The 25,131-nt window shown below is 47.3% G+C and overlaps 1 protein-coding gene across 2 annotated transcripts in view; it reads left to right on the top strand.

Moving 5' to 3' along the window:
- LOC121573394 (AF4/FMR2 family member 1) overlaps positions 1-23,923 on the top strand; it is a 93,061-nt gene extending 69,138 nt beyond the window's left edge. The window contains exons 9-19 of one of the 2 annotated variants that reach the window (XM_041885334.2): positions 3,563-4,534; positions 7,906-8,000; positions 15,570-15,759; positions 17,481-17,614; positions 17,719-17,782; positions 17,907-18,043; positions 18,504-18,575; positions 18,767-18,860; positions 22,968-23,008; positions 23,259-23,485; positions 23,702-23,923. In XM_041885334.2, the coding sequence (XP_041741268.2) occupies positions 3,563-4,534; positions 7,906-8,000; positions 15,570-15,759; positions 17,481-17,614; positions 17,719-17,782; positions 17,907-18,043; positions 18,504-18,575; positions 18,767-18,860; positions 22,968-23,008; positions 23,259-23,485; positions 23,702-23,826 (2,151 nt within the window). In that variant the 3' untranslated portion in view covers positions 23,827-23,923. Of the gene's footprint in view, positions 1-3,562; positions 4,535-7,905; positions 8,001-15,569; positions 15,760-17,480; positions 17,615-17,718; positions 17,783-17,906; positions 18,044-18,503; positions 18,576-18,766; positions 18,861-22,967; positions 23,009-23,255; positions 23,486-23,701 lie in introns of both variants that reach the window. The other variant, XM_041885333.2, reaches the window with a different exon arrangement.
- Positions 23,924-25,131: the final 1,208 nt, after the last annotated feature.

Here is a 25,131-nt window from a genome sequence, read left to right as displayed (position 1 = left end):
TCCTATTTTGTTGCCTTACAACCTGGAATTAAAATTGATTTTTGGGGGGGTTTGTATCATTTGATTTACACAACATGCCTACCACTTTGAAGATGCAAAATTGTTTTTCTTGTGAAACAAACAATAAATAAAAACAGAACTTGAGCGTGCATAACTATTCACCCCCAAAGTCAATACTTTGTAGAGACACCTTTTGCAGCAATTACAGCTGCAAGTCTCTTGGGGTATGTCTCTATAAGCTTGGCACATCTAGCCACTGGGATTTTTGCCCATTCTTCAAGGCAAAACTGCTCCAGCTCCTTCAAGTTGGATAGGTTCCGCTGATGTACAGCAATCTTTAAGTCATACCACAGATTCTCAATTGGATTGAGGTCTGGGCTTTGACTAGGCCATTCCAATACATTTAAATGTTTTCCCTTAAACCACTCAAGTGTTGCTTTAGCAGTATGCTTAGGGTCATTGTCCTGCTGGAAGGTGAACCTCCGTCCCAGTCTCAAATATCTGGAAGACTGAAACCGGTTTCCCTCAAGAATTTCCCTGTATTTAACGCCATCCATCATTCCTTCAATTCTGACCAGTTTCCCAGTCCTTGCCAATGAAAAACATCCCCACAGCATGATGTTGCCACCACCATGCTTCACTGTGGGGATGGTGTTCTCGGGGTGATGAGAGGTGTTGGGTTTGCGGCAGACATAGCGTTTTCCTTGATGGCCAAAAAGCTCAATTTTAGTCTCATCTGACCAGAGTACCTTCTTCCATATGTTTGGGGAGTCTCCCACATGGTTTTTGGCGAACACCAAATGTGTTTCCTTACTTTTTTTCTTTGAGCAATGGCTTTTTTCTGGACACTCATCTGTAAAGCCCAGCTCTGTGGAGTGTACGGCTTAAAGTGGTCCTATGGACAGATACTCCAATCTCCGCTGTGGAGCTCTGCAGCTCCTTCAGGGTTATCTTTGGTCTCTTTGTTGCCTCTGATAAATACCCTCCTTGCCTGCTCCGTGAGTTTTTGGTGGGCGGCCCTCTCTTGGCAGGTTTGTTGTGGTGCCATATTCTTTCAATTTTTTAATAATGGATTTAATGGTGCTCCGTGGGATGTTCAAAGTTTCTGATATTTTTTTATAACCAACTTTGTCCCTGACCTATTTGGAGAGCTCCTTGGTCTTCATGGTGCCGCTTGCTTGGTGGTGCCCCTTGCTTAGTGGTGTTGCAGACTCTGGGGCCTTTCAGAACAGGTGTGTATATACACTGAGATCATGTGACACTTAGATTGCACACAGGTGGACTTTATTTAACTAATTATGTGACTTCTGAAGGTAATTGGTTGCACCAGATCTTATTTAGGGGCTTCATAGCAAAGGGGGTGAATACATATGCACACACCATTTTCCGTTATTTATTTTTTAGAATCTTTTGAAACAAGGTATTTTTTTCATTTCACTTCACCAATTTGGACTATTTTGTGTATGTCCATTGCATGAAATCCAAATAAAAATCAATTTAAATTACAGGTTGTAATGCAACAAAATAGGAAAAACGCCAAGGGGGATGAATACTTTTGCAAGGCACTGTGTTTCTTTACATTGATGCTGTATTGTCTGTCTTGTCTGTAGCCCTCAGGTAATTATATATATATATAGTGCCAGTGAAAAGTTTGGGGGGACACTTACTCATTCAAGGGTTTTTCTTTATTTTTACTGTTTTCTACACGTTAGAATAATAGTGAAGACATCAAAACGATGAAATAACACATTTGGAATCATATAGTAACCGAAAAAGTGTTAAACAAAATATATTTTAAATTCTTCAAATAGCCACCCTTTGCCTTGATGACAGCTTTGCACACTCTTTGCATTCTCTCAACCAGCTTCACCAGGAATGCTTTTCCAACAGTCTTGAAGGAGTTCCCACATATGCTGAGCTCTTGTTGGCTGCTTTTCCTTCACTCTGCGGTCCGACTCTTCCCAAACATTCTCAATTGGGTTGAGGTCAGGTGACTGTGGAGGCCAGGTCATCTGATGCAGCACTCCATCACTCTCCTTCTTGGTAAAGCCTGGAGTGTGTTTTGGGTCATTGTCCTGTTGAAAAACAAATGATAGTCCCACTAAGCGCAAACCAGATGGGTTGGTGTATCGCTGCAGAATGCTGTGGTAGCCATGCTGGTTAAGTGTGCCTTGAATTCTAAATAAATCACAGACAGTGTCACCAGCAAATCACCCCCACACCCATCACACCACCTCCTCCATGCTTCACGGTGGGAACCACACATACGGAGATCATCCGTTGACCTGCTCTGCGTCTCACAAAGACACAGCGGTTGGAACCCAAAATCTCAAATTTGGACTCATCAGACCAAAGGACAAATTTCCACCGGTCTAATGTCAATTTCTCGTGTTTCTTGGCCCAAGCAAGTCTCTTCTTCTTATTGGTGTCCTTTAGTAGTGGTTTCTTTGCAGCAATTCGACCATGAAGGCCTGATTCATGCAGTCTCCTCTGAACAGTTGATATTGAGATTTCTGTTACTTGAACTCTGTGAAGCATTTACTTGGGCTGCAATCTGAGGTGCAGTTAACTCTAATGAACTTATCCTCTGCAGCAGAGGTAACTCTGGGTCTTCCTTTCCTGTGGCGGTCCTCATGAGAGCCAGTTTCATCATAGCGCTTGATGTTTTTTTGCGACTGCACTTGAAGAAACGTTCAAAGTTCGTGATATGTTCCGGATTGACTGACCTTCATGACTTAAAGTAATGATGGATTGTCGTTTCTCTTTGCTTATTTGAGCTGTTCTTGCCATATTATGGACTTGGTCTTTTACCAAATAGGGCTATCTTCTGTATACCACCCCTACCTTGTCAGAACACAACTGATTGGCTCAAATGCATTAAATTAACTTTTAACAAGGCACACTTGTTAATTTAAATGCATTCCAGGTGACTACCTCATGAAGCTGGTTGGGTGAATGCCAAGAGTGTGCAAAGCTGTCATCAATGCAAAGGGTGGCTACTTTGAAGAATCTCAAATATAAAATATACTTTGATTTGTTGAACACTTTTTTTTGGTTACTACATGAATCCATATGTGTTATTTCATAGTTTTGATGTCTTCACTATTATTCTACAATGTAGAAAATAGTAAAAAAAAGAAAAACCCTTGAATGAGTAGGTGTCCAAACTTTTGACTGGTACTGTGTGTGTGTGTGTGTGTGTGTGTGTGTGTGTGTGTGTGTGTGTGTGTGTGTATATATATATCTCTCCCCCACAGGAGGTGGGTGGCACCTTAATTGGGGAGGACGGGCTCATGGTAATGAGTGGAATGGTGCCATTCCATTCGCTCTGTTCCAGCCATTATTATGAGCCGTCCTCCCCTCCACTAATATATATTTGTGTTTCCTTACATTGATCATATATTGTCTGTCCAACTGCCATTTAAATGGTTTGATTTGTGACCAACACAAATCAAACCATTTAAATGGGCTTTAGAGTCCAGGATGTTGAAATCGGGCCTATATGTTTCTTAACATGTATTATATATTGTCTGTCTGTCTGTCTGTCTGTCTGTCTGTCTAGACTGAGGGCCCCATGGTGACTAACTGGCAGTTGAATAACTGGATCCGAGTGAGCCAGCAGAACCCCAGCACAGAGATCCAGAGTGACGCTCTACTGAGCCCTCTACCCAAACCGCAGCAGAGCCATGATGAGGAGGAGGCCATTCCTCCCAGGGACTACAAATCCCACACACCCCCACACCACCCAGAGTTCAGTGACGGTGAAGCCAAACCTCAACGCAGTGAGGGCGCTGCCCACAACCAGCATGTCTGCCACACGTCGCCGGCCGCCTCGCACGTTGGGGACAGCAGCAGCATCAGCCAGAGAAAGACTGTGGGGAACAAACACCCCTCCAGACCAGCCAAGGCTCCCCGCCCTGAAGACCCTCAGGCTGGGTTACGGGTGGAGAGTGTGGAGGTGGCCCCCCGCGACAAAGACCCCTCGTTCACAGACAGGCCAAAGGTCAAAACGAAAACCGGGCGCAGCAGCAAGAGCGGCGGCGCCAAAACGGACAGCAGGAAGCCTGCCAAGCGCGGCGCCTCTGAGAAGAGGAAGACGGAACAACCAGAGTCACAGGGTGGCCCCAAGGTGTCTCTGGTGCTGGTCTGTAAGAGAGAGACGGCTCCTAGTCCCAGCCATGCCCAGGGGGTAGACCAGCCAACCCCAGCTGTGGTGAAGACCACCAGCGTCAGGACAGAGACCCTCCCGGCCCCTCGGAGGGGCCAGAAAAAGCCCAGGCGCCACTGTCCAGCCGCAGCACACGAGGCCAAGCGGGAGTCCTCAGCCAAAGCTTCCAGGGCCCGCCAGGGGCCTCCACGGGCCCTGCTGGTAAAGATAGAGCTGAGCCTGCTGTCTAGGGTTCCCCCCCAGGGCTCCAGGCCTTCTCCGGGGGGCCAGGACCCAGCCACCAGGAAGGGACCCTACACGACCCCAGAGAGGGGAGACACCAACCCTACTGCCCCCATCCCTACCAAAGTCTGCAAAAAGAGACCGGTGGGTTGGCTTTTTGTTGTTATGATGATATGGTATGCATGGTGTTGCTGATAGTAGTGGTTGTTGTTTAGGATTTATGAGATGGTTTGGGTTCAGCAGCAGCAGTAGCAGTAGCAGCAGTAGTAGTAGTAGCAGCAGTAGCAGTAGCAGTAGCACCAGTAGTAGTAGCAGTAGTAGCAGTAGCATCAGTAGTAGTAGTAGTAGTAGTATCCAACTCTAAAACACAATGGGGTTGTGCTTGCCATCATACCACCAGACACAATGTCCCGTACTGACTGTACGCCTTCCTCTTACATCGCCTAAACATTACGCCAACTGCAGGGCTCTCCAGAGGGTGGCGCGGTCACCCCAACGCATCACCGGGGGCACACTGCCTGACCTCCAGGACATCTACAGCACCCGGTGTCACAGGAAAGCCAAGAACATCATCAAGGACCTCAGCCACCTGAGCCACGGCCTGTTCACCCCACCTCTATCTAGGAGGAGGAGACAGTGCAGGTGCATCAAAGCTGGCACCGAGAGACTGATGAACAGCTTCTATCTCCAGGCCATCACTGTTAAACAGTCATCATTAGCCAGCCTCCGCCCTGTACCCTGCCCTGAACTTAGTCATTGTTACTAGCCGGCTACCACCCGGTACCTTAGGGATTACCGCGTGCCAGGAAAAATTCCACCACCTCCACCAGCCTGTAGCGTTGTCACCAGGCAGGATGGAGCCATGGACTCATGCTGCTTACGCCAAATCCTGACTCTGCCATCAGCATGATGCAACAGGAACCGGGATTCGTCGGACCAGGCTGTTGTTTTTCCACTTCTCAGTTGTCCAGTGTTGGTGATGGCGTGTCCACTGGAGCCACTTCTTCTTGTTTTTAGCTGATAGGAGTGGAACCCGGTGTGGTCGTCTGCTGCAATAGCCCATCCGTGACGAGCACCGATGAGTTGTGCGTTCTGCGATGCCGCTCTGCACACCACCGTTGTACCACACCGTTATTTGCCTGTTTGTGGCCCGCCTGTTAGCTTGCACGATTCTTGCCATTCTCCTTCAACCTCTCGTCAACGAGCTGTTTTCGCCCACAGAACTGCCGCTGTCTGGGTGTTTTTTTGTCTCGCCATTCTCAGTAAACCCTAAACACTGTTGTGCGTGAAAAGCCCAGGAGGCCGGCCGTTTCTGAGATACTGGAACCGGCGCGCCTGGCCCCGACGAACATACCACGATCAGTCGCTTAGGTCACTTGTTTTGCCCATTCTAACATTCAATCGAACCGTAACCAAATGCCTTGATGCCTGTCTGTCTGCTTTATATAGCAAGCCAAGGCCACGTGACTCACTGTCTTTAGGAGCGAACCATTTTCCTTCACTCTGCGGTGTACCTAAGAAAAAAAGTATTTAGTCAGCCACCAATTGTGGAAGTTCTCCCACTTAAAAAGATGAGAGAGGCCTGTAATTTTCATCATAGGTACACGTCAACTATGACAGACAAATTGAGAGAAAAAAAATCCAGAAAATCACATTGTAGGATTTTTTATGAATTTATTTGCAAATTATGGTGGAAAATAAGTATTTGGTCAATAACAAAAGTTTCTCAATACTTTGTTATATACCCTTTTTTGGCAATGACACAGGTCAAACGTTTTCTGTAAGTCTTCACAAGGTTTTCACACACTGTTGCTGGTATTTTGGCCCATTCCTCCATGCAGATCTCCTCTAGAGCAGTGATGTTTTGGGGCTGTCGCTGGGCAACACGGACTTTCAACTCCCTCCAAAGATTTTCTATGGGGTTGAGATCTGGAGACTGGCTAGGCCACTCCAGGACCTTGAAATGCTTCTTACGAAGCCACTCTTCGTTGCCCGGGCGGTGTGTTTGGGATCATTGTTATGCTGAAAGACCCAGCCACTTTTCATCTTCAATGCCCTTGCTGATGGAAGGAGGTTTTCACTCAAAATCTCACGATACATGGCCCCATTCATTCTTTCCTTTACACGGATCAGTCGTCCTGGTCCCTTTGCAGAAAAACAGCCCCAAAGCATGATGTTTCCACCCCATGCTTCACAGTAGGTATGGTGTTCTTTGGATGCAACTCAGCATTCTTTGTCCTCCAAACACGACGAGTTGAGTTTTTACCAAAAAGTTATATTTTGGTTTCATCTGACCATATGACATTCTCCCAATCCTCTTCTGGATCATCCAATGCACTCTAGCAAACTTCAGACGGGCCTGGACATGTACTGGCTTAAGCAGGGGGACACGTCTAGCACTGCAGGATTTGAGTCCCTGGCAGCGTAGTGTGTTACTGATGGTAGGCTTTGTTACTTTGGTCCCAGCTCTCTGCAGGTCATTCACTAGGTCCCACCGTGTGGTTCTGGGATTTTTGCTCACCGTTCTTGTGATCATTTTGACCCCACGGGGTGAGATCTTGCGTGGAGCCCCAAATCGAGGGAGATTATCAGTGGTTTTGTATGTCTTCCATTTCCTAATAATTGCTCCCACAGTTGATTTCTTCAAACCAAGCTGCTTACCTATTGCAGATTCAGTCTTCCCAGCCTGGTGCAGGTCTACAATTTTGTTTCTGGTGTCCTTTGACAGCTCTTTGGTCTTGGCCATAGTGGAGTTTGGAATGTGACTGTTTGAGGTTGTGGACAGGTGTCTTTTATACTGATAACAAGTTCAAACAGGTGCCATTTAATACAGGTAACGAATGGAGGACAGAGGAGCCTCTTAAAGAAGAAGTTACAGGTCTGTGAGAGCCAGAAATCTTGCTTGTTTGTAGGTGACCAAATACTTATTTTCCACCATAATTTGCAAATAAATTCATTAAAAATCCTACAATGTGATTTTCTGGATTTTTTTCTCTCATTTTGTCTGTCATAGTTGACGTGTACCTATGATGAAAATTACAGGCCTCTCTGATCTTTTTAAGTGGGAGAACTTGCACAATTGGTGGCTGACTAAATACTTTTTTCCCCCACTGTATATACTGTATTCTAGATTTTTTTTTGATTTACATTTAGAGACGCCAGTCTATGTATAGCAGGCAAAATTGCAAAGAATTGATACGTACAGTATCTGGTCCTTGTTTCCTCAGGCTCTCTGCTGATGAGGTGTACAGGGCAGCCTGGCCTCCTTCACAAGGCTCTTAACAAGGCTGTGCGTCATTGGCCCTGTAAGGACTGCCAACCTGTACGGTTGACTAACGTTATATATAGTGAATGTGGTAGTAAAATGGAGAATGTCATCTACTCGAAGGGTAAACCCTCTGTTTTTGCTTTTTAGACAATACAAAATAATAATGGTGGTTTCGCCATAGACGCTTGGTTTGCCCTTTTCAACGGTAAAAAGAGCGAGCCTGTCTCTAATACGGTTTGTTTTTCAGGCTGAGAAGGATGTGAAAGCCGTGCCAAGGAAGAAGCCAAAGCTGCAGAAAGATCTCAAACCCTCCTCTTCAGGTCCTGGTTCCCGCAAGTCTGAGTGAGTAACACTACGCCATCTCTCTCCTCCTCCTAGCTAGTCAGTAACACTACACCATCTCTCTCCTCCTCCTAGCTAGTCAGTAACACTACACCATCTCTCTCCTCCTCCTAGCTAGTCAGTAACACTACACCATCTCTCTCCTCCTCCTAGCTAGTCAGTAACACTACACCATCTCTCTCCTCCTCCTAGCTAGTCAGTAACACTACACCATCTCTCTCCTCCTCCTAGCTAGTCAGTAACACTACACCATCTCTCTCCTCCTCCTAGCTAGTCAGTAACACTACACCATCTCTCTCTCCTCCTCCTAGCTAGTCAGTAACACTACACCATCTCTCCCTCCTCCTAGCTAGTCAGTAACACTACACCATCTCTCTCCTCCTCCTAGCTAGTCAGTAACACTACACCATCTCTCTCCTCCTCCTAGCTAGTCAGTAACACTACACCATCTCTCTCCTCCTCCTAGCTAGTCAGTAACACTACACCATCTCTCTCCTCCTCCTAGCTAGTCAGTAACACTACACCATCTCTCCTCCTCCTAGCTAGTCAGTAACACTACACCATCTCTCTCCTCCTCCTAGCTAGTCAGTAACACTACACCATCTCTCTCCTCCTCCTAGCTAGTCAGTAACACTACACCATCTCTCTCCTCCTCCTAGCTAGTCAGTAACACTACACCATCTCTCCTCCTCCTAGCTAGTCAGTAACACTACACCATCTCTCTCCTCCTCCTAGCTAGTCAGTAACACTACACCATCTCTCTCCTCCTCCTAGCTAGTCAGTAACACTACACCATCTCTCTCCTCCTCCTAGCTAGTCAGTAACACTACACCATCTCTCTCCTCCTCCTAGCTAGTCAGTAACACTACACCATCTCTCTCCTCCTCCTAGCTAGTCAGTAACACTACACCATCTCTCTCCTCCTCCTAGCTAGTCAGTAACACTACACCATCTCTCTCCTCCTCCTAGCTAGTCAGTAACACTACACCATCTCTCTCCTCCTCCTAGCTAGTCAGTAACACTACACCATCTCTCTCCTCCTCCTAGCTAGTCAGTAACACTACACCATCTCTCTCCTCCTCCTAGCTAGTCAGTAACACTACACCATCTCTCTCCTCCTCCTAGCTAGTCAGTAACACTACACCATCTCTCTCCTCCTCCTAGCTAGTCAGTAACACTACACCATCTCTCTCCTCCTCCTAGCTAGTCAGTAACACTACACCATCTCTCTCCTCCTCCTAGCTAGTCAGTAACACTACACCATCTCTCTCCTCCTCCTAGCTAGTCAGTAACACTACACCATCTCTCTCCTCCTCCTAGCTAGTCAGTAACACTACACCATCTCTCTCCTCCTCCTAGCTAGTCAGTAACACTACACCATCTCTCTCCTCCTCCTAGCTAGTCAGTAACACTACACCATCTCTCTCCTCCTCCTAGCTAGTCAGTAACACTACACCATCTCTCTCCTCCTCCTAGCTAGTCAGTAACACTACACCATCTCTCTCCTCCTCCTAGCTAGTCAGTAACACTACACCATCTCTCTCCTCCTCCTAGCTAGTCAGTAACACTACACCATCTCTCTCCTCCTCCTAGCTAGTCAGTAACACTACACCATCTCTCTCCCTCCTCCTAGCTAGTCAGTAACACTACACCATCTCTCTCCTCCTCCTAGCTAGTCAGTAACACTACACCATCTCTCTCCTCCTCCTAGCTAGTCAGTAACACTACACCATCTCTCTCCTCCTCCTAGCTAGTCAGTAACACTACACCATCTCTCTCCTCCTCCTAGCTAGTCAGTAACACTACACCATCTCTCTCCTCCTCCTAGCTAGTCAGTAACACTACACCATCTCTCTCCTCCTCCTAGCTAGTCAGTAACACTACACCATCTCTCTCCTCCTCCTAGCTAGTCAGTAACACTACACCATCTCTCTCCTCCTCCTCCTAGCTAGTCAGTAACACTACACCATCTCTCTCCTCCTCCTAGCTAGTCAGTAACACTACACCATCTCTCTCCTCCTCCTCCTAGCTAGTCAGTAACACTACACCATCTCTCTCCTCCTCCTAGCTAGTCAGTAACACTACACCATCTCTCTCCTCCTCCTCCTAGCTAGTCAGTAACACTACACCATCTCTCTCCTCCTCCTAGCTAGTCAGTAACACTACACCATCTCTCTCTCCTCCTTAGCTAGTCAGTAACACTACACCATCTCTCTCCTCCTCCTAGCTAGTCAGTAACACTACACCATCTCTCTCCTCCTCCTAGCTAGTCAGTAACACTACACCATCTCTCTCCTCCTCCCTAGCTAGTCAGTAACACTACACCATCTCTCTCCTCCTCCTAGCTAGTCAGTAACACTACACCATCTCTCTCCTCCTCCTAGCTAGTCAGTAACACTACACCATCTCTCTCCTCCTCCTAGCTAGTCAGTAACACTACACCATCTCTCTCCTCCTCCTAGCTAGTCAGTAACACTACACCATCTCTCTCCTCCTCCTAGCTAGTCAGTAACACTACACCATCTCTCTCCTCCTAGCTAGTCAGTAACACTACACCATCTCTCTCCTCCTCCTAGCTAGTCAGTAACACTACACCATCTCTCCTCCTCCTAGCTAGTCAGTAACACTACACCATCTCTCTCCTCCTCCTAGCTAGTCAGTAACACTACACCATCTCTCTCCTCCTCCTAGCTAGTCAGTAACACTACACCATCTCTCTCCTCCTCCTAGCTAGTCAGTAACACTACACCATCTCTCTCTCTCCTCCTAGCTAGTCAGTAACACTACACCATCTCTCTCCTCCTCCTAGCTAGTCAGTAACACTACACCATCTCTCTCCTCCTCCTAGCTAGTCAGTAACACTACACCATCTCTCTCCTAGCTAGTCAGTAACCATCTCTCTCTCCTCCTCCTAGCTAGTCAGTAACACTACACCATCTCTCTCCTCCTCCTAGCTAGTCAGTAACACTACACCATCTCTCCTCCTCCTCCTAGCTAGTCAGTAACACTCACACCATCTCTCTCCTCCTCCTAGCTAGTCAGTAACACTACACCATCTCTCTCCTCCTCCTAGCTAGTCAGTAACACTACACCATCTCTCTCCTCCTCCTAGCTAGTCAGTAACACTACACCATCTCTCTCCTCCTCCTAGCTAGTCAGTAACACTACACCATCTCTCCTCCTCCTCTAGCTAGTCAGTAACACTACACCATCTCTCTCCTCCTCCTAGCTAGTCAGTAACACTACACCATCTCTCCTCCTCCTCCTAGCTAGTCAGTAACACTACACCATCTCTCTCCTCCTCCTAGCTAGTCAGTAACACTACACCATCTCTCTCCTCCTCCTAGCTAGTCAGTAACACTACACCATCTCTCTCCTCCTCCTAGCTAGTCAGTAACACTACACCATCTCTTCTCCTCTCTAGCTAGTCAGTAACACTACACCATCTCTCTCCTCCTCCTAGCTAGTCAGTAACACTACACCATCTCTCTCCTCCTCCTAGCTAGTCAGTAACACTACACCATCTCTCTCCTCCTCCTAGCTAGTCAGTAACACTACACCATCTCTCTCCTCCTCCTAGCTAGTCAGTAACACTACACCATCTCTCTCTCCTCCTAGCTAGTCAGTAACACTACACCATCTCTCTCCTCCTCCTAGCTAGTCAGTAACACTACACCATCTCTCTCCTCCTCCTAGCTAGTCAGTAACACTACACCATCTCTCTCCTCCTCTCTAGCTAGTCAGTAACACTACACCATCTCTCTCCTCCTCCTAGCTAGTCAGTAACACTACACCATCTCTCTCCTCCTCCTAGCTAGTCAGTAACACTACACCATCTCTCTCCTCGTCCTAGCTAGTCAGTAACACTACACCATCTCTCTCCCTCCTCCTAGCTAGTCAGTAACACTACACCATCTCTCTCCTCCTCCTAGCTAGTCAGTAACACTCCACCATCTCTCTCCTCCTCCTCGCTAGTCAGTAACACTACACCATCTCTCTCCTCCTCCTAGCTAGTCAGTAACACTACACCATCTCTCTCCTCCTCCCTAGCTAGTCAGTAACACTACACCATCTCTCTCCTCCTCCCTAGCTAGTCAGTAACACTACACCATCTCTCTCCTCCTCCTAGCTAGTCAGTAACACTACACCATCTCTCTCCTCCTCCCTAGCTAGTCAGTAACACTACACCATCTCTCTCCTCCTCCTAGCTAGTCAGTAACACTACACCATCTCTCCTCCTCCTAGCTAGTCAGTAACACTACACCATCTCTCTCCTTAGCTAGTCAGTAACACTACACCATCTCTCTCCTCCTCCTAGCTAGTCAGTAACACTACACCATCTCTCTCTCCTCCTCCTAGCTAGTCAGTAACACTACACCATCTCTCTCCTCCTCCCTAGCTAGTCAGTAACACTACACCATCTCTCTCCTCCTCCTAGCTAGTCAGTAACACTACACCATCTCTCTCCTCCTCCTAGCTAGTCAGTAACACTACACCATCTCTCTCCTCCTCCTAGCTAGTCAGTAACACTACACCATCTCTCTCCTCCTCCTAGCTAGTCAGTAACACTACACCATCTCTCTCCTCCTAGCTAGTCAGTAACACTACACCATCTCTCTCCTCCTCTAGCTAGTCAGTAACACTACACCATCTCTCTCCTCCTCCTAGCTAGTCAGTAACACTACACCCATCTCTCTCCTCCTCCTAGCTAGTCAGTAACACTACACCATCTCTCTCCTCCTCCTAGCTAGTCAGTAACACTACACCATCTCTCTCCTCCTCCTAGCTAGTCAGTAACACTACACCATCTCTCTCCTCCTCCTAGCTAGTCAGTAACACTACACCATCTCTCTCCTCCTCCTAGCTAGTCAGTAACACTACACCATCTCTCTCCTCCTCCTAGCTAGTCAGTAACACTACACCATCTCTCTCCTCCTCCTAGCTAGTCAGTAACACTACACCATCTCTCTCCTCCTCCTAGCTAGTCAGTAACACTACACCATCTCTCTCCTCCTCCTAGCTAGTCAGTAACACTACACCATCTCTCTCCTCCTCCTAGCTAGTCAGTAACACTACACCATCTCTCTCCTCCTCCTAGCTAGTCAGTAACACTACACCATCTCTCTCCTCCTCCTAGCTAGTCAGTAACACTACACCATCTCTCTCCTCCTCCTAGCTAGTCAGTAACACTACACCATCTCTCTCTCCTCCTAGCTAGTCAGTAACACTACACCATCTCTCTCCTCCTCCTAGCTAGTCAGTAACACTACACCATCTCTCTCCTCCTCCTAGCTAGTCAGTAACACTACACCATCTCTCTCCTCCTCCTAGCTAGTCAGTAACACTACACCATCTCTCTCCTCCTCCTAGCTAGTCAGTAACACTACACCATCTCTCTCCTCCCTCCTAGCTAGTCAGTAACACTACACCATCTCTCTCCTCCTCCTAGCTAGTCAGTAACACTACACCATCTCTCTCTCCTCCTCCTAGCTAGTCAGTAACACTACATCTCTCCCTCCTAGCTACCATCTCTCTCCTCCTCCTAGCTAGTCAGTAACACTACACCATCTCTCTCCTCCTCCTAGCTAGTCAGTAACACTACACCATCTCTCTCCTCCTCCTAGCTAGTCAGTAACACTACACCATCTCTCTCCTCCTCCTAGCTAGTCAGTAACACTACACCATCTCTCTCCTCCTCCTAGCTAGTCAGTAACACTACACCATCTCTCTCCTCCTCCTAGCTAGTCAGTAACACTACACCATCTCTCTCCTCCTCCTAGCTAGTCAGTAACACTACACCATCTCTCTCCTCCTCCTAGCTAGTCAGTAACACATACACCATCTCTCTCCTCCTAGCTAGTCAGTAACACTACACCATCTCTCTCCTCCTCCTAGCTAGTCAGTAACACTACACCATCTCTCTCCTCCTCCTAGCTAGTCAGTAACACTACACCATCTCTCCTCCTCCTCCTAGCTAGTCAGTAACACTACACCATCTCTCTCCTCCTCCTAGCTAGTCAATAACACTACACCATCTCTCTCCTCCTCCCTAGCTAGTCAGTAACACTACACCATCTCTCTCCTCCTCCTAGCTAGTCAGTAACACTACACCATCTCTCTCTCCCTCCTCCTAGCTAGTCAGTAACACTACACCATCTCTCTCCTCCTCCTAGCTAGTCAGTAACACTACACCATCTCTCTCCTCCTCCTAGCTAGTCAGTAACACTACACCATCTCTCTCCCTCCTCCTAGCTAGTCAGTAACACTACACCATCTCTCTCCTCCTCCTAGCTAGTCAGTAACACTCACACCATCTCTCTCCTCCTCCTAGCTAGTCAGTAACACTACACCATCTCTCTCCTCCTCCTAGCTAGTCAGTAACACTACACCATCTCTCTCCTCCTCCTAGCTAGTCAGTAACACTACACCATCTCTCTCCTCCTCCTAGCTAGTCAGTAACACTACACCATCTCTCTCTCCTCCTCCTAGCTAGTCAGTAACACTACACCATCTCTCTCCTCCTCCTAGCTAGTCAGTAACACTACACCATCTCTCTCCTCCTCCTAGCTAGTCAGTAACACTACACCATCTCTCTCTCCTCCTCCTAGCTAGTCAGTAACACTACACCATCTCTCTCCTCCTAGCTAGTCAATAACACTACACCATCTCTCTCCTCCTCCTAGCTAGTCAGTAACACTACACCATCTCTCTCCTCCTCCTAGCTAGTCAGTAACACTACACCATCTCTCTCCTCCTCCTAGCTAGTCAGTAACACTACACCATCTCTCTCCTCCTCCTAGCTAGTCAGTAACACTACACCATCTCTCTCCTCCTCCTCCTAGCTAGTCAGTAACACTACACCATCTCTCTCCTCCTCCTAGCTAGTCAGTAACACTACACCATCTCTCTCCTCCTAGCTAGTCAGTAACACTACACCATCTCTCTCCTCCTCCTAGCTAGTCAGTAACACTACACCATCTCTCTCCTCCTAGCTAGTCAGTAACACTACACCATCTCTCTCCTCCTCCTAGCTAGTCAGTAACACTACACCATCTCTCTCTCTCCTCCTAGCTAGTCAGTAACACTACACCATCTCTCTCCTCCTAGCTAGTCAGTAACACTACACCATCTCTCTCCTCCTCCTAGCTAGTCAGTAACACTACACCATCTCTCTCCTCCTCCTAGCTAGTCAGTAACACTACACCATCTCTCTCCTCCTCCTAGCTAGTCAGTAACACTACACCATCTCTCTCCTCCTCCTAGCTAGTGTCTTCAAAGCTCTGCAGCGCACCCATCCACCCATAGCTTCTCTGCCCCAAACTACTTCTGGTATATCATTATTCTCGTATACCTATACCATAACATTACAAAGATATTGGAGATGTTTGGTGATTTCCAAGCACCTTTAATAACCTCTTGTTTGCCCATATCCCAAGAGACTGGGCTGGGTGTCGGACGTGGAATGTCCCCCTGTAGAGATCCACAGCATTCTGCTCACCGCTCTGTAACATGCTGTCTGGCATTCTGCTCACCCCTCTGTAACATGCTGTCTGGCGTTCTGTCTCACAGGACGGAGAGGAAGCGTTCTAAGGGGGCTCCTGTCCCTCTGCAGCAGGACCCTGGGAAAGGGCAGGGGAGCCACAAACGGCAAGCAGTGGATGCCCCAGAGCCCAGCACAGCCTCGGCAGCCAACCGCAGGAACAGGGAGGCCGTCAAGCACAAGAAGAGCACTGGAAAACAACGCACAGAGCACGCCAAGGTAGGATATTTGAGTCAATATGTATGTAATACAGCACCAGTCAAAAGTTTGGAAACCTACTCATTCAAGGGTTTCTCTTGATTTTTACTATTTTCTACATTGTAGAATAATAGTGAAGACATCAAAACTATGAAATAACACATATGGAATCATGTAGTAACCAAAAAAAGTGTTAAATAAATCAAAATAGATTTTAGATTCTTCAATGTAGCCACCCTTTGCCTTGATGACAGCTTTGCACACTCTTGGCATTCTCTCAACCAGCTTCATGAGGAATGCTTTTCCAACAGTCTTGAAGGGGTTCCCACATATGCTCTGCACTTGTTGGCTGCTTTTCCTTCACTCTGCCATCTGACTCATTCCAAACCATCTCAATTGGGTTGAGGTCGAGTGATTGTTGCGGCCAGGTCATCTGATGCAGCACTCCATCACTCTCCTTCTTGGTCAAATAGCCCTTACACAGCCTGGAGGTGTGTTGGGTCATTGTCCTGTTGAAAAACAAATGATAGTCCCACTAAGCCCAAACCAGATGGGATGGCATATTGCTGCAGAATGCTGTGGTAGCCATGCTGGTTAAGTGTGCCTTGAATTCTAAATAAATCACAGACAGTGTCACCGGCAAAGCACCATCATACCTCCATGCTTCACGGTGGGAACCACACATGCGGAGATCATCCGTTCACCTACTCTGCGTCTCACAAATACACAGCAGTTGGAACCAAAAATCTCAAATTTGGACTCATCAGACCAAAGGACAGATTTCCACCAGTCTAATGTCCATTGCTCGTGTTTCTTTGCCCAAGCAAGTCTCTTTTTCTTATTGGTGTCCTTTAGTAGGCCTGATTCACACAGTCTCCTCTGAACAGTTGATGTTGAGATGTGTCTGTTACTTGAACTCTGTGAAGCATTTACTTGGGCTGCAATCTGAGGCTGGTAACTCTAATGAACTTATCCTCTGCAGCAGAGGGAACTCTGGGTCTTCCTTTCCTGTGGCAGTCCTCATGAGAGCCATTTTTATCATAGCGCTTGATGGTTTTTGCTTGAAGAAACTTTCAAAGTTCTTGATATGTTCCGGATTGACTGACCATGACTTAAAGTAATGATGGATTGTTGTTTCTCTTTGCTTATTTGAGCTGTTCTTGCCATAATATGGACTTGGTCTTTTACCAAATAGGGCTATCTTCTGTATACCACCCCTACCTTGTCACAACACAACTGATTGGCTCAAACGCCTTAAGAAGGAAAGAAATTCCACAATTAACTTTTAACAAGGCACACCTGGTAATTTAAATGCATTCCAGGTGACTACCTCATGAAGCTGGTTGAGAGAATGCCAAGAGTGTGCAAAGCTGTCATCAAGGCAAAGGGTGGCTATTTGAAGAATCTCAAATATAAAATATATTTTGATTTGTTTAACACTTTTTTTGGTTACTACATGATTCCATATGTGTTATTTCATAGTTTTGATGTCTTCACTATTATTCTACAATGTAGAAAATAGTAAAAATAAAGAAAAACCCTTGAATGAGTAGGTGTCCAAACTTTTGACTGGTACTGTACATTCATGCATGTGTTGCAGTAATGTTTTAATGTTATACAAAGGAAAGATGCTCAGTATTTATGTAGCATTAATTGGTTGTATAAAGCTTGTATGAAATCAATGAGAATCAGACGTTGATATGAAGGCTTTTCTAATACTGTCTCGTCTGTGGTTCTGTCAGAATGCCCCCAAGAGCAGTGTTGCCTTCACCATGCCTGCCCAGCCCACCGGGGCTGCCTCGTCCTCCAGACCCCTGCCTGCCCAGCCCACCGGGGCTGCCCTGTCCTCCAGACCCCTGCTCCAGTTTGAGGACAGGTAAACGTCCCTCCCAGTTTGTCATTGTTGTGTGAGTGCCCATTTCTCCATCTCTAAGGGCTGTTGTTGTGCCTGGTATGTAACTATGTTCCTGCTGCCCACAGGCAGCACCCAGTGGAGTATCATATGAAGGAAGCCAAAATACTGAAGCACAAAGCAGATGCCACGGTAACTGTCCCCATTCTTTCTCTAATTCTCTCTCAATTCTCTGTTTCTCTTTCGCTTTGTCATCAGAGATGAGCTCAGTGGTTTCTGTGGCCCAATTAAACTAAGGTCTGTGTGTTTCATCCAGCCGGATAAGGTGGGCAAAGCTTTCAACTACCTAGATGCTGCCATGTCCTTCGTGGAGAGCGGCATCGCTATGGAAACCGATCCCCAGACCCCGAAGTCGGCGTATACGATGTTCGCTGAGACCTTGGATCTGATCAGGTGAGCAAACAAAAAACCAATATGTTTTAGATAGAGCTCCTTAGCCGTAGTGAGTAGTCTGAGCACTGAGACTACCCACAGATTAATATAAACAGGACATGTATGGGGCGGCAGGTAGCCTAGTGGTTAAGAGCGTTGTGCCAGTAACCGAAAGGTTGCTGGTTCTAATCCCCGAGCCGACTAGGTGAAATATCTGTCGATGTGCCCTTGAGCAAGGCACTTAACCCTAATTGCTCATGTAAGTCGCTCTGGATAAGAGCATCTGCTAAATGACTAAAATGTAAATGTATGAAATAATGATCAAAGTACTCCCTCTGCTGTCCCCTTCTGACTGCTGACGAACACCGTTTGGATGTGTGACATAGGACAGGATATGAAACTCTCCTTTGCTTTACTGTGTTTCCTGTGCTTTGTCTAGTTATTTTTTTTATTTAAATGCCACGTCTGCCGGTCTTCACAGGTTCATACTGAAACTAAAAGGCTCTGTGAACCCCTCGGCCCCTGCTACAGACAAGGACTTTACAGTTTTATGGTAAATAGATAACCACAACCCTGCTGTATTGTAATGTATACTCTGCTACACCAAACAATAGTTTACCATATTTCTGTTAAATGTAAAGTAGTGGCACATTTGGATCTATTTTACCTCAGAAGTCATTGAAATGAAGTGTTCCTGGAGAGGATTATGGGAACGTAACCTTGTTGTTATTTTCTGTCTGGCAGTATGAGGGGCCTGTCCCTTCTACAGATGGCCATGTTTCGCTACAAAAGAGAAGTAGCACTTAAGTATTCAAGGACCCTCACAGATCATTTCAAGGTAGGCTTTTAGGATTATTGAATTTGTTCTTTGCTCCTTAGTCTACACGTATGTTCCTTAGTCTACACGTATGTTCTGAGGAATCAACCAGTGGCGTTCTGAGGAATCAACCAGTGGCGTTCTGAGGAATCAACCAGTGGCGTTCTGAGGAATCAAACCAGTGGCGTTCTGAGGAATCAACCAGTGGCGTTCTGAGGAATCAACCAGTGGCGTTCTGAGGAATCAACCAGTGGCGTTCTGAGGAATCAACCAGTGGCGTTCTGAGGAATCAACCAGTGGCGTTCTGAGGAATCAACCAGTGGCGTTCTGAGGAATCAACCAGTGGCGTTCTGAGGAATCAACCAGTGGCGTTCTGAGGAATCAACCAGTGGCCTTCTGAGGAATCAACCAGTGGCCTTCTGAGGAATCAACCAGTGGCGTTCTGAGGAATCAACCAGTGGCCTTCTGAGGAATCAACCAGTGGCGTTCTGAGGAATCAACCAGTGGCGTTCTGAGGAATCAACCAGTGGCGTTCTGAGGAATCAACCAGTGGCGTTCTGAGGAATCAACCAGTGGCCTTCTGAGGAATCAACCAGTGGCCTTCTGAGGAATCAACCAGTGGAGTACTGAAGTCACAGATAGAACAATGAGCCAGAAGTTTCACCGGATGTATAAATCTGAAGCATCCGGTTGGCATTTCCACTCACCACCAAATATTGTGATGAGAGGAAGTGGAAGAAGATGGAGCGAGATATATTTTGGCCGTCGTTCTGAAAATGTTCTAATCGATTTAAACATTTGATCTCCATACAGTTTAATGTTCCCAAAACTATAATCTGTTACGAACAGAGTGGACAAAGTTTTTATTTATTTAATTTACTGTTTGCCAAAGTTTCAAACAATTGCATTGTTTAGGATTGCAAGGGCGAATTGAGTTATTGCACACACGCACTTCACAGAGTAGGCGCTCCCTAATGGAAATATGCAAATACATGCTAGAACGCGCCAATAGGATCTCGCTAGCTCGTGCTTGGCTCTGCCCACCTTCTTGCTTGTTCTGCCCACTATGATTAATTTGCTCCCATTGGAAACGACTGTGGTCTATCTTGGGTTAGTTATAAAAAATCTTTGCTAAAGTGCTTTTTTAGTCCAGGTCTTCGGAAAGTATTCAGACCCCTTTACTTTTTCCCACATTTTGTTACGTTACATTGTTAAATTGTTTTTTCCCCTCATCAATATACACACAATACCCCATAATGATAAAGCAAAAACAGGTTTTTTTTTAACTGATATCACATTTACATAAGTATTCAGACCCTTTACTCAGTACTTTGTTGAAGCACATTTGCCAGCGATTACTGCCTCGAGTATTCTTGGGTATGACACTACAAGCTTGGCAACTGTATTTGGGGAGTTTCTCCCATTCTTCTCTGCAGATCCTCTCGAGCTCTGTCAGGTTGGATGGGGAGCGTCGCTGCACAGCTATTTTCAGGTCTCTCCAGAGATGTTCATTCGGGTTCAAGTCTGGACTCTGGCTGGGCCTCTCAGTCTGAGGTCCTGAGCGCTCTGGAGCAGGTTTTCATCAAGGATCTCTCTGTACTTTGCTCCGTTCATCTTTTCCTAGATCCTGACTAGCCTCCCAGTCCCTGCCGCTGAAAAACATACCCACAGTATGATGCTGCCACCCATGCTTCACCGTAGAAATGGTGCCAGGTTTCCTCCAGACGTTTGGCATTCAGGCCAAAGAGTTCAATCTTGGTTTCATCAGACCAGAGAATCTTGTTTCTCATGGTCAGAGTCCTTTAGGTGCCTTTTGACAAACTCCAAGCGTGCTGTCATGTGCCTTTTTACTGAGGAGTGGCTTCCATCTGGCCACTCTACCATAAAGGCCTGATTGGTGGAGTGCTGCAGAGATGGTTGTCCTTCTGGAAGGTTCTCCCATCTCCACAGAGGAACTCTGGAGCTCTGTCAGAGTGACCATCGGGTTCTTGGTCACCTCCCTGACCAAGGCCCTTCTCCCCCGATTGCTCAGTTTGGCTGTGCGGCCAGCTCTAGGAAGAGTGTTAGTGGTTCCAAACTTCTTCCATTTAAGAATGATTGAGGCCACTGTGTTCTTGGGGACCTTCAATGCTGCAGAAATGTTTTGGTACCCTTCCCTAGATCTGTGCCTCGACACAATCCTGTCTCTGAGCTCTACGCACAATTCCTTCGACCTCATGGCTTGGTTTTTGCTCTGACATGCACTGTCAACTGTGGGACCTTATATGGACGGGTGTGTGCCTTTCCAAATCATGTCCAATCAATTTAATTTACCACAGGTGGACTCCAAGTTGTAGAAACATCTCAAGGATGATCAATGGAAACAGGATGCATCTGAGCTCAATTTCGAGTCTCATAGCAAAGGGACTGAATACTTATGTAAATAAGGTATATCAGTTTTTTATTTTTTATACATTTGCAAAACATTCTAAACCTGTTTTCGCTTTGTCATTATGGGGTATGGTGTGTAGATTGCTGAGGAAATTGTTTAATTTAATTCATTTTAGAATAAGGCTGTAACGTAACAAAATGTTTAAAAAGTCAAGGGGTCTGAATACTTTCCGAAGGCACTGTATATGAATGGACAAAGCCTCCGATCATTGAAGCGAAATTAAGTTGGTTAAGATGGCTTCTCATGGAGACATAACGTGCCATTTGAGCTACTCCAGGAAGTGACGTTGCAGGCTAGCTCGGTGCTGCCCCCACTCATTGAGTAACTTGAGTTGAAGGTCGACCGGGGTGCTGCAATTAGCAACTCAATTATCCTTAGAACTTCTGCTGTGTGCGATTTTCAAATAATTGGTTCAAAGACATACACCTGGTTTATTAGAAGCAATTATTGGTACCAAGATTGTCATCTAAACTTTTGTTTATTTACATGACGATTGACCAAGAAGATTGCAATTTTTCCATTCACTATAATGGGGGGGATACTGTTTTCTGCAAACAATGCCTGCAGTACCGTGGTCAGTCTTAAACTTCCATGGTTTCAGTGAGAGGGGGCAGTCATTCTCACCTGGTTTAAATCTATACTGAACAAAAATATAAACGCAACATGTAAAGTGTTGTTCCCATCATAGCGGTGGGTGCTGTAGCACCCCCTGAAAAATCTGAATAAATAAATACATATTTTTGAAAAATCTAATTTATCACAAAAGTAGTGCACTGGGCCTTTAATAGTCTTCTATTAGCAGACCTGTATAGCCGTCTGCAGCGCAGGCAAAAACGTCCCCCTAGGTGTGGCATATCAAGAAGCTGATTTAAACAGCATGATCACTTCACTATAGTCCCGTGTAGCTCAGTTGGTAGAGCATGGCGCTTGCAACGCCAGGGTTGTGGGTTCGATTCCCACGGGGGGCCAGTATGAAGATGTATGCACTCACTTAACTGGAAATCGCTCTGGATAAGAGCGTCTGCTAAAATGACTAAAATGTAAATACACAGGTGCACCTTGTGCTGGGGACAATAAAAGGCCACTCTAAAATGTGCAGTTTTGTCACACAACACAATGCCACAGATGTCTCAAGATTTGAAGGAGCGTGCAATTGGCATGCTGACTGCAGGAATGTCCACCAGAGCTGTTGCAGAGAATTGAATGTTAATTTCGCTTAAGCCATCTCCAACGTCGTTTTAGAGAATTTGGCAGTACGTCCAACCTGCCTCACAACCGCAGACCACGTGTAACCATGCCAGCCCAGGACCTCCACATCCGGTTTCTTCACCTGTGGGCTCGTCTGAGACAAGCCACCCGGACAGCTGATGAAACCGAGGAGTATTTCTGTCTGTAATAATGCCCTTTTGTGGGGAAAAACTCATTCTGATTGGCTGGGCCTGGCTCCCCAGTGGCTGCACTCCTGCCCAGTCATGTGAAATCCATAGATTAGGGCCTAATTTATTTATTTAAATTGACTAGTTTCCTTATGTGAACTGTAACTCAGTAAAAATGTTGAAATTGTTGCATGTTGCGTTTTTATTTTTGTTCAGTGTATGTCTGGGGAAACTGATCCTTGGAGCAGTCAACCTATGTTTTTTTTTTTTTACGTTTGAAATAAAAATGATTTAGATTTTGTCTCACATCCTCCTTTTCAGAGTTCTTTAAAGTCTGCAGCTCCTTCGCCATGTGTCTCAAAGTAAGTATTTTACCTATTGTACAGTATGTCCTCCCTAAAGCCTGTTCCCTTTTAGACATATACCATTTCTCTCATGCACAATAAATCAGTCAATCAATAATCAATACTGTTGATATGAAAAGGGCATTATAAGGAACACTTGTTTGATTGACAGTGAGATATACAGCCCAGTGAACCAACATAATACGTATGTAGACTGTTGTAGACGTGCTCAGTCTCATGCCCTGGCTTGCTCTCTCTTCCTCAGAAGCACTGGCACCCCATCCCCCATGTCTCCCATGCCATCTCCTGCCAGCACAACCAGTTCTGGGCCGGGCTCCAACCACAGCAGCGGGGTTGGGGTGGGCACCGTCAGCACCGTGGCCATTCCACAGGTCATCCAGCAGGTGGCGTCGTCCTACGTCAACATCACGGCACTCTTCCTGAGTGCTCACGACATCTGGGAGCAGGCTGACGAGCTGGCCCACAAAGGCAGTGGTGAGGGAGCAGCGGAGGGTTAAAGTCACAGGGATATTATTACACAGGAATGGATTCTTTATAGCTGTAGTTCTGTATGTCAGCACTAGAGGTCAGGATCACTGTGGGGAAAAGATACTGGTGACGTGGATAGACATTTGTAGTAATATTCATGTGAGCATTTCTTTACTCCTACTCAGTCTGTTGGTATTTCCTTATCTCTCCATGTCTCTCTAGGTTTGCTGTCAGAGCTGGACTTGGCTCTGGGACCGTTGAGCCTGGCGTCCACCATGAGCTCTCTGGTGCGTCACACTCGGCAGGGACTGCAGTGGCTCCGACTGGACACCCGCGAGGCACAGTGACCGCTTCGCATCCCGGTCCTACCCCATCCCTGCCCTGCCCTGCCGACAATGCCCTGCCCTGCCCTGCCGACAATACCCAGCCCTGCCCTGCCCTGTCGAAAATACCCAGCCCTGCCCTGCCCTGTCGACAATACCCAGCCCTGCCCTGCCCTGTCGACAATACCCAGCCCTGCCCTGCCCTGCCCTGCCCTGTCGACAATGGCCAGCCCTGCCCTGTCGTCAATGTCCAGCCCTGCCCTGCCCTGTCGACAATGCCCTGCCCTGTCGACAATGCCCTGCCCTGTCGACAATGCCCTGCCCTGCCCTGTCGACAATACCCTGCCCTGCCCTGTCGACAATACCCAGCCCTGCCCTGCCCTGCCGACAATACCCAGCCCTGCCCTGCCGATAATACCCAGCCCTGCCCTGCCCTGTCGACAATACCCAGCCCTGCCCTGCCCTGTCGACAATACTCAGCCCTGCCCTGCCCTGCCCTGTCGACAATACCCAGCCCTTCCCTGCCCTGCCGACAATACCCAGCCCTGCCCTGCCGACAATACCCAGCCCTGCCCTGCCCTGTCGACAATACTCAGCCCTGCCCTGCCCTGTCGACAATACTCAGCCCTGCCCTGCCCTGTCGACAATACTCAGCCCTGCCTTGCCCTGTCGACAATTCCCAGCCCTGCCTTGCCCTGTCGACAATTCCCAGCCTTGCCTTGCCCTGTCGACAATTCCCAGCCTTGCCTTGCCCTGTCGACAATTCCCAGCCTTGCCTTGCCCTGTCGACAATTCCCAGCCCTGCCTTGCCCTGTCGACAATACCCAGCCCAGCCCTGGCGACAATTCCCAGCCCTGCCTTGCCCTGTCGACAATACCCAGCCCAGCCCTGGCGACAATACCCAGCCCAGCCCTGGCGACAATACCCAGCCCACCCCTGGATTCCCCTGTCCAGGACATCCATTTTGGTTTTATTTATTGACTGGCCGTCAGATGAAAGCAGGATCCCATGTCCCTCTATAAGTTGTTCACATGGATACCAAGTCACCTTTTTATATCATTTTCTCCCAACTACACACACATGCATGCATACATACAGTGTATGTCAGTGAGGGCGTCTCCCTGTGGCCTGCCCACCCCCCTGGGCCCAGTCTCCCTGTGGCCTGCCCACCCCCCTGGGCCCAGTCTCCCTGTGGCCTGCCCACCCCTCCTGGGTCCTGTCTGTCCTGGGGTCAGTGAGGGCGTCTCCCTGTGGCCTGCCCACCCCCCTGGGTCCTGTCTGTCCTGGGGTCAGTGAGGGCGTCTCCCTGTGGCCTGCCCATCCCTCCTG

The sequence above is a fragment of the Coregonus clupeaformis genome, chromosome 9 (assembly GCF_020615455.1).
Source record: "Coregonus clupeaformis isolate EN_2021a chromosome 9, ASM2061545v1, whole genome shotgun sequence".
Classification (NCBI taxonomy): Eukaryota; Metazoa; Chordata; class Actinopteri; order Salmoniformes; family Salmonidae; genus Coregonus; species Coregonus clupeaformis.
The sequence above is the reverse complement of the archived record's forward strand: the minus strand, read 5'-3'. Positions and strand labels throughout refer to the sequence as shown.